At 33.7% G+C, this 17,702-nt stretch overlaps 1 protein-coding gene across 3 annotated transcripts in view; it reads left to right on the top strand.

The window, feature by feature from the left end:
- The window catches only part of LOC143225620 (UDP-GalNAc:beta-1,3-N-acetylgalactosaminyltransferase 2-like), a 57,471-nt gene that overhangs the window by 27,269 nt on the left and 12,500 nt on the right, over nt 1–17,702 (top strand). For all 3 annotated transcript variants that reach the window (XM_076455377.1, XM_076455378.1, XM_076455380.1), the window contains exons 7-9: nt 4,351–4,417; nt 11,549–11,732; nt 13,062–13,190. In XM_076455377.1, the coding sequence (XP_076311492.1) occupies nt 4,351–4,417; nt 11,549–11,732; nt 13,062–13,190 (380 nt within the window). The remainder of the gene's footprint in view (nt 1–4,350; nt 4,418–11,548; nt 11,733–13,061; nt 13,191–17,702) is intronic.

Raw genomic sequence — 17,702 nt, 5'->3', positions numbered from 1 at the left:
TTGGTCCTTTGTTCTTCAGATGTCACCACTCTCTGTCTTTATGCACAGCTTTTGCTAGGTTCATTGTCTTAGCCTAGGGATTGACTTCACATGTTGTATCCTTCCTTTTCCTATCCATGAGACCCTCTTTCATGTCCATTTACTACATACAATAGTATACCTTCCAACCATAATCTTTTCGCCATGGTTTCTTTTCTTCTCACCCATCCGTTCCACATCTTTTCTTATTCTTCACCCAATCATTTGACAAACGTTTGTCTACTCTGACTGTGTTTAGCTTTGTTGACCAATTTCAGTTTCTTTACGATTCATCTGGTTTTATCTTCCTCTGCCCTTTACATCCTTTCCTGTTGATTTTAATTGCCTATTGGGATCTCAGTGGTGTCTTTTATGTTCTTGCTTATCCTCCATTTCAATCTTTGTCGTCATGTTCCATCTACCTCTCTGCCTTATTTCCTTCTTCTCCTTCCCATCATCATTCAGCTGCCATTATTGTCACTTTCATCCTTTATCATTCTTCCTAAATAAAATCCTTTGTACTGATTGGTCCTTTCTTCTTCAAACCTGAGGTGCCAGTAAAAGTGGCTTGGCTTTTACATCCACTTTTTTTATTTTCCATTTCACACCTGAACTCTCATTTGGAATCATAATGAGCTTCTTTGTAAGGTTCAGTCCTTAAGGTACTGTGTAACAAATATAGCCTTTTGGCTAGATCTTATCACTTCATTTCTCTTTTGTTTGTACAATAGAGCTTTAACCACTGATAATACAGTCTCACTCTGTAGTGAGTTTTATCTAGGTATACTTTATATCAAATCTACTGTATTTATTGATTGCACTATATTTTTCAATGTAGAGGTTGGGTGTTTCCATAAGATCATTGGTGGCATATTCAGTAATACATATGTTATATGCTAGATATCAATAATTTTCACACAGTAGTGGACCATGACTCACCTGCTGCATGAGTAAAGCAGAAGGGGATTTCTTCCCATCCTTGCTGACCATTTGATTGAATGAATTGGTGTCAGTCTGTTTTTCAAATAAGGGAATTGTGGATACCCATTACAGTGTCTCTGGTTTGACGTTCTTCAGAGCTTCCCAGCATTGTTTACTCCTCCCCTTTTACTTCCAGTGGAGTATGAGAGTCCTTACCACTTCTCTGTTTCTAGTAACTGAAATGATGGGTCATGGAGGTTTCCTCTTGAATGAGTTTAAAAACTTACTTTCCAATTCATTCTTATGATTATCCACTTTGTGACAAGTGAGTAAAGCTTGTTTCCCTCCATTCATTTTCTCTAGATGCTTTTACCCAAATGAACAGCAATAAATATAAAAATAAAACAGCAAATGGAACCTGGATCTTCCTTGTAATATTGGATTCACAATGACACCATCTTCAGTGATGACGAGAAAACCCACTTGTATAGAAAAATATATATGTAAAATGGCTGGTTTGGGTTGAGAAAAATTTTTATTTAGAGGAGCAAACAATGTTTCCACCTTTTTTGGTCATTGTCAGGTTCACAAAGAAAGAAAGAGGTAACTGACCAATAGCTGACCACATGTTTGAAGGGGGTTGTGTAATTGAGTGTAGGAATGTATAGGGCATGCTTAGATGTTGGATATATTTATTAATCACCCTCACTCACTTTGTTTAAAGAGTTAATAACTATATTATATAATGTTATATAATTGAAATATGTTAATTGAAACACAAGCAATTAACACAGCATTACATCCACCACTATACTGGTACAAATATGTAGACAACATGATTGTGGGATTCATATCTACAGAACACACACATTTTTTTCAATCACATTAACTCTATACATCACAACATTAACTTCACATGTGAACAGGAAGAAAGCAATCAAATATCATTTCTTAACCTCAAAATTACAAGAACCGATACACAAGTTAAAACAGAAATCCACTGAAAAATCACCCATACTGGACTATACATTCCTTGGGACTCAGCACATGAAACAAAACAAAAACTCAACATGCTAAGAAACCAAATAAACATAGTCATAAAACTATGCTCACCAGATAAAATTAACGATGAATTAGACAAAATAAAACAATACTTAATCAACACCAATAAGTTTCCTCCACAAACCATAGAAAACATTATATGCACACACCTAGACAAAAAGCAAAATCAACTAACAAAAGTAAATATATCCCATGAATTAAAAAATCATGAAACCATATACTGCTGCATACCATATATTCTCAACATCAGCAGAAAAATAACCAACATTTGGCAAAACTAGTAACAAATTATGACATTCCAGTTAATACCAAATTTATTCAAAAACCAGGCACAAAACTAAGGTCTATACTATGTAAAAACTACACTGCCAAACACTACACCAACATTATTTATTAAATACAATGTGATAACTGCCACAACTTCTATATTGGAGAAACAAGTAGAAAAATGGAAACCAGATTCAAAGAACACAAAAAGTCATCTTCACATGTTTTCGAACACTGCATATCAACTAAACACAACATAACCATAGAAAACACCCAAATACTAAATAAAGAAACAAATGCAAAATTAAAAAACCTTGCTCATACAACAACTTAAGCCCAAAATAAACCAATACAAAAGAACACCTTTATACCTATATTGATAAATATAATCAAACATCTAAGCATGCCTTCTACATTCCTACACTCAGTTACACAACCCCCTTCAAACACGTGGTCAACTATTGTTCAGTTACCTCTTTCTTTCTTTGTGAACCTGATGATGACCAAATGTTTGCTCCTCTAAATAAAACTTTTTTCAACCCAAACCAGCCACTTTTACATATATAATGACACCATCTTGTTCCTTCAGTTATGTGTAGTACAGGCCTCTTTACTTGTTAATTCCAGTTGCAAGAGTTTTCTTTACCTGCTTTTACTGTTGAGTTATGGGGATTTTGTTTGCCTTGTAATGCTGGCCATAGTACATATGTACACTGTTCCTACAGTTAACCATGTGTTTCATGTCATGCTAATAGTTCCAGATGTAGGGTACCTCTTCTCTACAGTGGAATGAGTTATGATTTCTGCTTGTAACACTGTTTACAGATATTATCCTTTTCCTATGGCTGAGTTAAAGCAATGCCTCAACACTATATTGCCAGGTTTGATTTGTTGTACTTGTAGTTCCTACAGTTGTTTTGGGGGTTTGTCTGGTTTAAAACAGAAGCTAATGGTTTCCTTATAATTCCAGTTGCCTGACATATGAAACTTTGTTGATTTACGGTAGAGTTTACTGAATCTATATAAGATGGTCCACATGCCTTAGCTTTTGTGTTTATGCTACATTATGTTACAACGTATTTATTTTTTGATCTAGAACATTCTAATTCTGAGGACAAGTTGTAAACCTCATCTGGCTGGTAAAGGATATATATGTATATAGTTACTTCTGATTATGTTTTATTAGGCATTCCATCTTTCAGAATTAATATCAGTTGTGTACACTCTCCTAATTCTAGGGACGAGTTATGAACCTCGTATGTCCTGTTGAGGTTGTGTATATACTTTGTTAATTCTGTTTATATTTTACTATGGATTGCACCTTTCAGAATGAATTCCATTTGTGCACATCCTTATAATGCTGAAGACAAGTTATGAAATATCATCTGTTTGGTTAAGGTTGTATGTGTGTAAGTTTCATTTTGTACTTCCAGAGCAAGGAGCATACCTGTTTCAGAAGTAGTGTGGTGCCCCATGTGTGCCTAGTTTGTCTCTGAGTTCTTCTGCACATTCTGAGCAGTCAACATCTATTTGGTGTCTATGTTGTGCATCTAAACCAGCCCCTCCACTTTGCAATGGGAATTCCAGTTTTGTGTGAATGAAGGTAGGATTGTACTGGAAGTTATAATTTTTAAGACACTGAAAATGTATTTGTAATTATTACTTACCTCATCTTACTCACACACTTCCCACCTTTCCTTCCACAGCAGGTGTTTTTATTTTAGAATATGTCAATTCTTGAAGGTGAGGATTGAGAGGAAAACAGTAGACAGAGCTAGTTGTTCCAATATAGGTGGTACAATACTATTGGTGGAGAGTAGTCACATGATATGTACATGTTTATAAATGGCACAAAATTGATGGGGTATGAAGACTGGTGAGCTGATCACAAAAATGTTTTTCAGCAATGCTTAGAGGGCAGAAAAGGTTCAAGATAGCTTTGTGTAAAAGGAGGTAAGTACCTATCAGAAATATATTTTCAATGTAAGAAAAATGTTAACTTTTTTTTTCTTAAATTATCTCAGTTCTTTAAAGTTGATGAAAACACCATTCTTATTCTGTACATAAATATCATATTTTTAGATTTATGGATCATTGAGTCTTTCAGAAGAACATGCTGTTGCAGCTAGTTTTATTTTCAGAGTTCATGGTGAGTTTTTTGGTACTTTGGATAAAACAATTTACATATTAAGGTTGAATTTGATATAAAGTTTTATTTTATAAGCTATGCAAATGTTTGTATTTTTCAGTAGCTTTAACACTAAATACAAGTATTTGTTAGATATCCTCCTGGAAAGTAACTAAAGTTCAGTCAGACATAGAAGTATAAACTTTTTTTTTCCAACATTCTGAAGATGAAATTTTTACCATAAATATTGTTTTTACAGGTTTTAACTAGCATTTAAAAATTAGGGTTGCTAACAATTAGAGATTACTTTTGAAAAATATCCCTAACTGTTTAGCAAAATATTACTTGACATTACCACCCAGTGAATATATCTAGATTGCATTAATATTTTTATTACATCAACATGCATGATAAAACATATCAATGCTAATCATATTTTTAATAAATTTTTTACACCTTATGTTGCTATAAAATTTACCTACTATTTTGCTATGATCTTATATTTTTGCCAAACACCAAAATTTGAACATGTTTCTTCATTTGGACTGCCCTGTCTGATCCTTTACTTCCTACTGGTGAGGTTTTATAGCTTTTTGGGTGGTGGTCATCTATGAAACTTGTCATACCCACTGATAGGACTCTTATGCATTTGCGTGAGTTGGCCCTTCATAATTAGTGGATCTTCTCGCTGTGCATCAGCCTTTGGATCATTTGTTTTCTCTTGCCAGTTTATGATCCATTTTAACATTTCTACTGGGTGGCTCCTATCGATCACCCAGGGGAACACAAGGTCCCATTATCTGTGTTTTGGCAATATTAATCTTTCTTGGACCCACACACACATCAGTTTCTTTTGATGGTGTGTCATGTCACAGGTGCTTTCCCTCTCTTGTGCATTTGTCTTTCCTGTCAAGATCTCTTTTATCCCAGATGTGACTGCTGCATCCTGCCATTTTTCAGTGGCTCTGTCTACATCTGGGTATACCCTTAATTGATACCTTTACCACTACCCTTAATCCCAATTACCTTGGTTTTGGTTTCCCATCCTTCAGCCTCGACTGGTGATGCCTTTGGTCATGATTGGTCACATCTGTTCTTTTATGTTTACCCTCCCATCCAGTTATTTCTTTGGGTACACTCCTTCATACATGCTACTCCATGTAAGGTCATTCTAGTTCAGTGATGGCAAACCTATGGCATGTGAAAAATTTTGCTGGCACCTGGCATGCAATGGTTGCCTCTTGATTCTTTAAACCATAATGCTAACCCATAATTAATAAATATATATATATATATATACTGAGTATCATTATTGACAAATATAGCAGCAACTAATATTTTTCCAACTCAGGATCAGCAAGAAAGGTACACATGAGATGTCTCATACCCTCTTAGTGCTAGCTTTGCAGTTGCAGGAAAATGTGATGTTGGATGACACAGTTTGAGTTCTTCACAGACCCAGTATACACATTAGTATTTCAGTAAAAATAGAAGTAAAATGTTGGTATTGGCTTTGCTCTATTTATGTTTTTTTTGTGTGTGAATACTGGATCTTTAGAGATAATAAAGGTAAATATGCATTTATTTTTCCACAATAACTATATGAATTATATTGTTAAAATTATGTTATTTGGTGTGGCATGCTTTTATTTTTGATCAGTTAGTGAATTATAGATTTATTTTTACATCAATGACATACAATTTCACCTGCTGTTATATTATGGTATTAAAGGTAACTGGTGAAATATTTTTAAATTGTATTTACCCTTTTTAGCTTTTCAGAATGTCAGCTCAACCAACAATGAAACAAAAGCATTCAAATGGAAGGAGCATTAGCAGAAATTTTCAAATATCATGGACTGAAAGATAGATTTGTTATGATCAAAAAGGGTGATAATGTATTATGCACCTCATGTTCTGAAACAGTGGTATGCAGCACTTCCTTTGTAAAGCAGCATTGTGAAACTGTTCATATATGGTTTTGTGAAAAAAATGAGCAAGAACAAAAATAACACATTTCTTGAGAAGTCAGCAACAATAACATGAAGTCAAATATTTTGATGAAATTTGTTTCAGGCAGTTCCAACTTAGTTGCTGCTAGTTTTGAGATTTCAAAGATTATTGCTCAACATGGAAAATTTCTTAGTGATGAGGAGTATATTAAAGAATCATGGCTGGAATGTGCTCCTTTCCTTTTTGAAGGTTTTCCAGAAAAAGAAAAAAGTATTTAGTACATTAAGAAGCTTGAAAAAGTGATGGTAATTGTAACTAAGGTAGTTAATTTTATTTCTCTGCATGCTTCGAAAAAAAGACAATTTCAGATGTTACTGAGAGAGGTGAATTTGGTGTAGACAGGACTACTTATGTATGACAATGTTTGTTGGCTAAGTAGAGGTTCTTTCCTTAAATGACGTGTTGAGTGTTTGGATGAAATTCATCTGTTTTTGACAAATGAAACATTTTCTTGTCAAGAATTATCTAATGTTGTGTGGATTTGTAGACTGATGTTCTTTACAGATTTTTCCTCACATTTAAATAACTTGAACACCAAATTGCAGGGATTTGAAAAAAAACATTTGATGCTATATTTAATAACATAAAACCTTTTGAAATCAGACAGAAAATGTTTAAATGTTATGTTTACAGTGGCACTTTTAAATATTTCCCAAACTTAAAAAAACACATGACAGATCTTGAAATTTAGGAAAAATAATACTTTAAAAACTTGCAAATGCAATTTTCAACTTTTGAAAAATTTTCTTTGAGATTTAATAAGTTCAGGTTATTTGAAGAAACTGCAAAATTTTAAAGTATGAAAGAAATTGGTTAGTGACTAGAATAACACAGAATATTGCAGAAAATGAGGTTTTGAAATTTTTGACTGTTTGAAAAATGTCACAATGACATTATTAACAGTATTTTCATCAACATACTTATGAGAGTCATTATTTTTAGTGATGAACTTTTTATAATGTAATTATAGGAATAGACTTGCTGATGAAACTAGTGATGCTTACATAGCTCTCAAAACAACCAAGTACAAGTCTGATATAAAATATATCTCATCGTTTATGCAGCAACAAAAGCCTCAATAAGAGTAAAATATGCTTATTTTCCTTTCCATGGTTTTTTTATTTTTATGTTACATAATATGAGCCAAAGCTCATCATTTCACAAAATGCTTTCTTTTTGGGTTGAGAAAATATTTTACATAGAAGAGCGAACAACATTTCGACCTATTCGGTCATCGTCAGGTTCGCTCTTCTATGTAAAATATTTTCTCAACCCAAACGAGCCGTTTTTGCATATATATTTCTCTACAAGTGGGTTTTCTCAACATCACTGATTAAAATGCTTTCTGTTAATAATAAAACAATAAATAAACTTAAATGAGCAAGGTTATTATTATTATTATTAATGCCACTCAATTCCATGAAGGAACATTGGGCCGCAATCGCTTGCAGATTCATTAACAGGCTGGTTTTTTAAGTGAGCAGATTGTTAGCCTACTGCACAATCCCCAACCAGGTGGAGAAACCTGAGCTGTCCCCAATTTTGCAGTGTAAGACTAGAGGGAAGGCAGCTAGTCATCACCACCCACCGCCAACTCTTGGACTACTCTTGTACCAACGAATAGTGGGATTGACTGTCACATTATAATGCCCCCACAGCTGAAAGGGCTAGCATGTTTAGCGCGACTGGGATGCGAACCCGCGACCCTCAGATTACAAGTCGCACGCCTAACACGCCCGGCCATGCCGGGCACAAATGAGCAAGAGGACTCCTTCATTTTTCTTTAAAAAGTCCATTATTATTGTAACTGATTTATTAATTTTATTTCTTGTGAATTACTATGGATCTTAATAACATGTATCTTCTAAAATTGTTTTATTTAAATTAATTCAGAATAATAATAATAATTGATAATCTATGCTAAAAATTACAATGGACATGCAAGAGAGTTGTTTAGAAGATTATTCCAAATTTGGGCACACACTTTCAAAAAGGTTTGCCATTCCTGCTCTTGTTGCTTCTCCCTGGTCTGCTGAACTTTTCTTCTCTCAGTTCTTCCAATTGCAAGCGGTTCCTCACCTTCCTCTTCCTTTCCATCCTAACCGTGTTCATCAACCCAATGCTCCATCCGTTGCTGTTCATCCTCCATCTTCCCACCTAGCTTTTGCCAGGTTCTTGGCAAGATTTTCAGGTTTCTTTCACAGAGTAGTTTCACATTTAACCTGATCAATTCACCTTCCCTTAGCCACCTATCTATGTAAGTGGGGAATTTGTTTCTCTTGAGCATTTATGCAATATTTCTGGACTTTTCACCCAGTGGTTGCCTGAATCGCCAAGTATCTTAATGTGACTGTTTGGGAGAGTTCTTCAGTCTCTTTGATTTCAGGTGTTTTTCCCATATTTGCATGGTCCTTGCTTCTCCTGTCATTTTCATGTTGATTTGTTTTTTCTGGATCTGTCAGCTACAAAAGTGTCTGTTGCTCCTGGTCTGGAGCTTCATCATTGTCCTTTCTTTCCTCACATCACTTTCACTTGCACCACTGTGTATGTGTTCCCTATTTTGTCTCTCTTTTATGACATATTTCTTCCTCCTCCCAGCCTGCAATCATCATAGGTCAAATAATTTTGTCCTCAATGTTACTAGGTCCTTCTCCCTCATCCTTTATCTGTCATACTTTCCTTCCTACAGCCTCTGTGGCTTATGATGTTCAAGTCTCCTTTCTCCTATTTGCCTGTCCCCAATTTCTCATTTCTACCTTCTTCTGATCTATATAGACTCCTCTGTCTCCTCCATTGTTATATTGCTTGCTTGGCCTCCTTCCAGGAACTTTCACATCCTTTCTCTTCCTGTGCTCTTTCTCTGGTTAGCCTAAACACTTGGATTTGATGTTTGATCCAAGTGGCTTATTCCTCTTTGTCTCTTCCCTGGTGTAATATCTTTCACATTTCCTCACATCAACTAAATCACCTCCGGATTCCCAATTGTACCCTCCCCTTTTTCCAGTGGAGAATGAGAGTTCTGATCACTTACCAGTTTCCAAGCCACTGGGGTAGTTGACCATGGAAATAACCTGTTGGATGGGTTCACAAAGATGGCTATAACCATTCAATTCAAAGTTGTTGTTGGTGTTCTACTGGTGTAAAAATAATTACAAGATCTTCTGGATGGGGGATTATCCCAGAGTTGAGTCATCCAAATGCAGTTCACTCCTCTAATTGGGTGCCCTCCTCCTACTCTCACATGGATATCAGTAACCAGCAAGTGAGGTTTTGGATATCAAGTAAACCAACTGCATAAGTCCTCACAAAAGTTTCAAGTTGTCCATCTTTCTCTTTCTATTACTTTTCTGTGTATTGTACAGAATGTCTTCATGGCATGTTTCTACTTCTTGAAATTTAGGAAAAATAATACATTAAAAGCTTGAAAATGATTGTTATGAGGTTGTTGACCACCTTGATTATTTTAAGCTTGTTCATGGCCATAGGAGTCAAGTGCATGGGATGGACGTCATTTGGATTTTAAATGACAGATTCCCAGATCCCTGGCATCCAGCAACATACACACATGATGGCTGAATGCTGGATACCAATGAGGTTTGGATGTAGTTAACTTGCTGAGTACAGTCCATTGCACCTTAGCCACTATATGCCTTGGGGCACATCATCTCTTATCCACCTTTCAGAGTGAAACTGAGTGATTCTACTTGTTTTATGTCTGTTTGTTGCCCCATAATCTCCTTCATGGATGTTTTTTGTTCTTGTCCCAACATGTTTGGTCCTCCTGACCTTATCTGTTTTTATGTCAAAAGAGATTCCTGGTTCAAATGTGGTGTGATGTCCCTCCTCAGATCTTCTGATCTGTTCCTTTTAATTAAGGGGTGCCCTTTGGATGTCTCTTGGGGGATATGCCTGGGCTTCCCTCACAAAGGTCTTTCCTCCAATTCAGTGTGGGATTCCAGATAATATTGTGAGCAGAGGGAGAAAACCATATTAGAGGTTATAATTTTCCTAAATTTAAATGTATTTCTGACAAGAGATTCCCTTCTTCCCCATTAACTTCCAGTGCTCGTGTGTTTTGCCAAGCTTTGGAGTAATAATTCAGTAGTGGTGCATTGAGGGAATCACATGTGTCTTATGATAGTAGTACTCTCTTATTAGTGGAGAGGTAATGCATAGTGATTTACATGAGAAATGTGTTGGAACTTTGAATTCCAACAGAAAGAGAGTTGAAGGCTTGTGGCATACATTAAAAAAAATTAAAATAGAGAGAAGTATTGGAAATACATTTTCATTTAGGAAAATTATAACTTCCATTTCATTCATGACCAAAGCTTTCACTTTGTGGATGAAAGTGTTCATGTAGATTAGCTAGTAATATGGTTTTGGAACCTGCTGGTGTCTTAAATACTGAATTTTGTAGGTGTTTTTTTCATTTCACTGAAAAACATTGAATGCAGACTGCCTTGTTTGGAATGCTCTTTGGCTTTACACCACACAAGATTTTGCTGTACTTTTATCTTTTCTTGAAAAGGCTTATCATGTATGTTCTTCCAGCCTCAAGTTTATCCATAGAAGTATTGATCTGTTAAATGGTGGGGAATCAATGTAAATCAAATATACTTATGTCTTCCAGTGTATCAGTATTATATCTACTTATGTCTTCCAGTGTATCAGTATTATGTCTACTTATGTCTTTCAGAGTATCAGTATTATGTCTGACTCCTTTGGACCACAGCTGTAGTGGTTTGTATTTCATATAATGTGCAATTAACCCTTTATATTAAAAATCTGGCTCAATTAGTTCTCATTTTTTTGTTTTTCTTCTAGAGATAATATTGATGGAAACAAATAATAGGTCTAATTTGCTTGTGTCTACAGGCTGTTTAAGAAAGTTCTAAGCCTTTTTCTTGCACTAATATGTTTGAAAACTATATATATCAAAATAGAAACAACAATGTAAGTTAAAATATTCTTGAAGTGTGTATATAAATAATGCTTCAAAGAGTTTCAATTACAGTTTTTGTATGTGCAAGTTTATTATTAATTATATATTTTTAACATTCAGTAAAAATCAATAATGAAAAAAACAATTTACACTTCCATCATTGTTTACTGTATGTGATGATTAATTTGTTAAAGATATCGCAAAGTTAGAGAAGTATCACAGTGAACAAGCCAGCAGGTCAGAAGAATGGATAGAAATAATAAACAACACAAAAAGGAAGTTGAACAAAGAAGTAGAGAAGTGGAACGATATGATATTAATAGACACAGTTGACGTGTACAGAAACCTTCCTCAAAAAGTTATCAAATTATTTCAATGGTAGGTTACTGTTCTTCAAGGATTATACAAACATACACATACAGTAAAATTAAAAGATGAATGTTCGTGTTGATTCACTGTAGCACTGTTAATATTCATTTAGAAACATGACAAAGTTTGTGACAATATAACGCTAATCCTTGATTTGGAAACTTAACTCTGTAAGTTGTCAGATTATGTAATGTAAACACCTGAATCATGTAGACATTTTTAATTTAACCAAACATTTACAAATCAAGTAATAAGTGTTTTACTACCTTCATTTTAACTCTTTGGAATGAAGTAATGTTTCTGTGATTTTAATAAGTATTATTGAGTTGAAAAACAACAATCAGCAAAATAGCTCTTTAATTAAACTTCCTAGATATTTTTATTCTTATAAACAGGTAAGTAAAACTTAACTTTAAATTGCTTTTGTTTCTTCTTCAAGGAATTTACTTACAAGTAGTTAATAACTACTTATTAATTAGTAATTGAATCTTACTCCACTGTGGTACATACAAAGAACTATTAAGAAAAAACTAATATTTATTTCTTGTATTTTACTTAATTTCACCATATAAAGCTACTTTTGACATGAATAATTACTATACGTATGTGCTTCTAATGTGTACTGAGCATTCATACTTTAGATCAACAATTATAAAAATAAGTTACATTAGAAAAATAAAGATATTTGCTTAATTGCATACATCATGAGTAGAAACATTGTTTTTACAGAAGCTTTGTGTGCTGTGACAGTAATATAAAATGTGTGAGGTAAATGTTAGCTTTTACTTCAGTATTCCCACAGGATTTTATATCTGGAGTTATTCTTTTGAATTTTTTTAAAAGTTTCTACAAAATTATGGGATGCTTCAGATTGAATTTTGTCCAATTTGGAAATTCATTTGAAACATAATAAACTTGTCACTAAGTAGATCGGATTACCTTAAAATGAAACCACTGAAGAAGAAGTGCTATGAATAAGATGTTTATGTTATCATTCAAAATGTATGAAAAATGTAGTAGAAAAGTTTTTGAAATTGTAATAATGCAAGTTATATGTTGAAATTTCGTTGCAGATGTTAATATGTATTTGATACAGCTGTGATGCAGTAATGCTCATAAGAAACAATATTTGTAAGTTTAAAAGATAGCGCATTTGTTTTCATGAAAAGAAATGGAATAGTTAAGGGACAAACATAATTAAAGTATATGTTTTTAAACTTAGTTTTTAATATTCCAAGTATGAAAAATACTTTGAGATTATTGAAATGGTCAGTAGAGTTTTCTGATCTTTTGGAAGTTGTTGATTTTATGCATGTTTATTATTATGTTTTTGGTTAGGCTTAACAAGACCCAGAGTTTTTCCTTTGTACTGAAAACTGATGATGATTGCATGATAGATGTTCATGCTGTTTTAGAAAGGTTAAACCAGAACCAGGACCTCCATAATCCAAAAGTTTGGTGGAGCAGGTACTCATAAAACATATTTTTTCCATATTAATACTTTTACAAAATATAAATATTTTAAAGCTGTTTTGTGAAATATTTTTAATTAAAAAAATTTGTACAAAGTACTTGTTATATTTACTAAAAACTTGCCAAATTTGTTGACACTTACTACATTGAAATTTATAACGTATATTTCTGTGTTACTTAGTGGTTGCAAGTCCAATTAAAGTAACCAAGTGCTTACAGAGAGAGTCTGTATAGATTTTAATGTGGCATTAAGTTATTCTTTGATATGTCAGATGGACTTTGAAAATTCAAAAGCTCTCAACAGCTGTCAGACTATTCTCATTTGATTGCAGTTGATTTATTCTTGATAAATTCTCTGAATGATTAACAGTTTTAACTAGTTATGAGTATTTGGTGGAATTTTATATTGGATTGAGCATGTATATGGTTTACTAGCTTTCAGTACAACTACTGTCATACATGGTAATTAGTTAATATTATTATTTATTAAGAATATTATTTGCACTTGCTTATTTATTCAATTAAGATACATTGTAATTTACATTATTTCAGAGTTTGAATATTATTTTCACTGAATTTTTACCATTTTTTGAAAGGGCCAGGTGTTAGCATGCCAAACAATGAACTTGGTTTCAATACTCATAGTAACAATAGCACAGATACACCATTGTGTAGCTTTGTGCTTAATAACAAAGAAACTACAAAACTGAAAGGACTCTCCATTTGCAATGATGAGAAACCCACTTAAAGTAAAATTGTATTTCTGGACAGCTGGTATGTGTATTTACACTTTTACTAATAAATCAGAGAACGTTTCGACCTTCTTAGGTACTCTTCAGGTTAATAGAGAGAGAGTTTGCAACTGAGTGTTGCCAGGCATATGTCTTATGGATGAAATTATAGGGGCATTGCAGTTAGATGTTATTAATTAATATAGGTATAAAAGTGTTTCTTTATATGGGTTTAATTTTGGTTTCAGTTGTTGTATACGTAGGGCTTCTCTGATTTTTCATTTGTTTATATTTGTTTCCCCATTTAGTATCTGTGTGTTTTCTTTGATTATGATGTGTTTATTTGATTTGCAGTGTTCAAAATCATGAAAAAGTGTTTTTTGTTCTTTGAATCTGGTTTCCATCTTTCTGCTTGTTTCTCCAATATAGAAGTTGTGACGGTTGTTGCATTGTATTTTATAAATAATATTGGTGTTGTGTTTGTCAGTATAGTTTTTACATAGTATGGACTTTAGTTTTGTATCTGTTTTTTGAATAAATCTGGTGCTTACTGGAATGTTGTGTTTTGTTATAATTTTTTTTTCAAATGTTGGCTATTTTTTTAGCTGATGTCAGGAACATATGGTATGCAGCAGTATGAGGTTTTGTAGTTTGTTGTATCTTGGGATTTATTGTTGTTTGTTTGTTGTTGATCTAGGTATGTATGTGTATAATGTTTTCAATGATTTTTGGAGGAAATTTGTTGGTATTGATGAAGTGTTGTTTTATTTTGTTGATTTCATTGTTAATTTTATCAGGTGAGCATAGTTTTGTGGCTGTGTTTATTTGGTTTATTAGTACGTTGAGTGTTTGTTTTGTTTCATGTGCTACTGAGTCCCAGGGAATGTATAGTCCAGTATGGGTGATTTTTCTGAGGATTTCTGTTTTGAATTGTGCGTTGGTTCTTGTGATCTTCAGATTGAAAAATGCTATTTGGTAATTTTTGTTTTTCCTGTTCACAGGTAAACTTAATGTTGGGGTTGTAAAGTTAACGTGGTTTTGGCACCCTCAAATCTTACAAACTAGATTGTCTACTATGATCCATAATATCAACCTATGAATCATTTAACTACAACCTTGGTAAATACATAGTGTGAGCATTTTCTAAATATGTACAATCAGTTGGCACCTTTTTCAAGACTCTTTTTAACTTTAAATCTGTTCTTAATGAACTGAATCATAAAGCCTTAATGGTCAGTTTTGGTGTTATCTCCCTCTTCACATAAATCCCAATCACTGAAGCCAGCAAGACAGCTTTAGAACTTTATATCCAAGACTCCAACCCATTGATACACATCCCCAGCAACCAATTAGCAACCCTTATGGAATTTACTACCACCAAAACTAACTTTATGTTCAATGACAAAAACTACCTAGAAATAAATTACTTAAGGATGGGGAATCCCATGTCACCAGTTCTAGCCAACATTTTTATGACACATTAAATCTCAAGCTATCAATTTACCCTTACACCCACCACTATACTAGTACAGGTATGTTAACAATACAATTGCTGGATTCACATCTACAGAACACACACTTAGTTTTTTCAACCGTATTAACTCTATACACCCTAACATTAAATTCATCTGTGAACAGTAAAAAAAACAACCAAATAGCATTTCACAACCTCAAGATCACAAGAACCAATACACAATTCAAAATAGAAATCCACAGAAAAATCACATGTACATATACATTCTCTGGGACTCAGCAGCACATGAAACAAAACAAAACTCAACATATTAAGAAATTAACAATGAAATCAACAAAATAAAACATCACTTCATCAATACCAACAAATTTCCTCCAAAAACTGTTGAAAAAATTATATACATACACACCTAGGTCAACAACACAATCAACAGCAAACAAACAATAATAAATTTCAAGATACAACAAATTACAAAACCTTACACTGCTGCATACCATGTATTCCTGATATCAGCAAAAAAATAACCACCATTTGGAAAAAAACTTGTAACAAAACGCAACATTCCAGTTAACACCAAATTTATTCTAAAACCAGGTGCAAAATGAAAGTCCCTATTATATAAAAACTACACTGACAAACACAACACCAACATTATTTATAAAATACAATGCAATAACTGCCATGACTTATGTATTGGAGAAACAAGCAGAAAAATGGAAACCAGATTCAAAGAGCACAAAAAATATACTTTCACACATTTTTTGAACACTGTAAATCAAATAAACACAACATAACCATAGAAAACACCCAGATACTGAGTACACCCTTGTGCAAATTTATTGAAACGAGACAGAAAATTATGATTTTTTCAATTTTTTGTGTTTTATTTCTGAGAATTTAAAACACACTCACAAATTAATACATGATATGACTGCCTTTATTTTTCAGAAGATTATTAATCCACTTTGGCATTGAGTCCACGAGTTGACTGCAATCTTTACTAATTTTTGGATCACGGTACCACACCTCAATTATGGCCTCAATTAGCTTATCTTTCGTAGTACAGTCTTTTCCCCGAAGTCTTTCTTTACAAATCGCCCAAAGATTTTTAATAGGATTTAAGTCTGGAGAGTTTCCAGGCCAGTCCAGCACCTTTATTTGTGTTGTAGTCATAAACTTCTTCACAAGATTTTGATGTGTTGCATGGAGCCAGATCTTGCTGAAAAATGCCAGATCCATCTGGAAATCTCTTTTTCAATTCTGGAATGATTCTTCTCTGCAAAACTTCAATGTACTGTGGTCCTTGCATCATACCTTCTACAATATGTAAGCCTCCGATGCCATAGTAGCTGAAAAAGCCCCAAAACATCTGCTTCAAGGGATGTTTTACGAACTGATTAATGTGAGATTCTCGAAGTTTCTCACCTGGAGATCTGCGAACATGCAGACTTCTTTGATCCTGTATGAAGAAATGAGTCTCGTCACTGAATAACACCTTCCTCCATTATTCTTGTATCCAGTTCTTGTATTTCAGACCCCATTGATACCATTTTTTCTTCATTGAGTTGGTAAGAAGTTGTTTTTTGACTGGTCTCCTTGCCCTTGTAATGCAATTTTGAATGACATAATATTCCTCAAAATTTTGTCATATATCCCAAAAATAGATCGATCGTACTGCAAAACACAGCTAATGATGCCGTTTGTGTGAAAAAATTACTATTGAGGAAATCAGCGGGTCCAGCGAGCCTACACCAGCTGCTGTGCTGAAAATATTGTAAAATGACTATTTGTTTCAATTAATTTGCACAAGGATGTAGGGAAACAAATATAAACATATGAAAAATCAGAGAAGCCCTACTTATACAACAACTCAAACCAAAATTAAACTAATTTAAAAGAACACTTTTATACCTATACTAATTAATAACCTAACATCTAACTGCAATGCCCTTACAATTCCATACCCATTTACACTTTCTTCCCTAAGACGTGCCTGGCAATAATCAGTTGCAAACTCTCTCTTTGTTGACCTGAAGATTAAGTAAAAAGGTTGAAACGTTGTTCTCTGCTTTATAAGTAAAAGTGTTAATACTCATACCAGCCATCCTGAGATACAAAGGACTCCATATTTTGTGGCAATGGTTGCATTATAAGAGTGACACTCAAATCCTACTGTTTGGTTGCCAAAAGTAGCCCAAGAGTTTGAAAAGAATGGGATTAACTAGTTGCTTTTCCTCTGTTCTATCCCTTCAAAATTAGGGTTGACTAGTGCAGATAGCCCGTATGTAGCTTTTGTGAAAT

This window comes from Tachypleus tridentatus, chromosome 9, assembly GCF_004210375.1.
Source record: "Tachypleus tridentatus isolate NWPU-2018 chromosome 9, ASM421037v1, whole genome shotgun sequence".
Classification (NCBI taxonomy): domain Eukaryota; kingdom Metazoa; phylum Arthropoda; class Merostomata; order Xiphosura; family Limulidae; genus Tachypleus; species Tachypleus tridentatus.
This window is presented reverse-complemented; position numbering and strand designations above follow the sequence as displayed.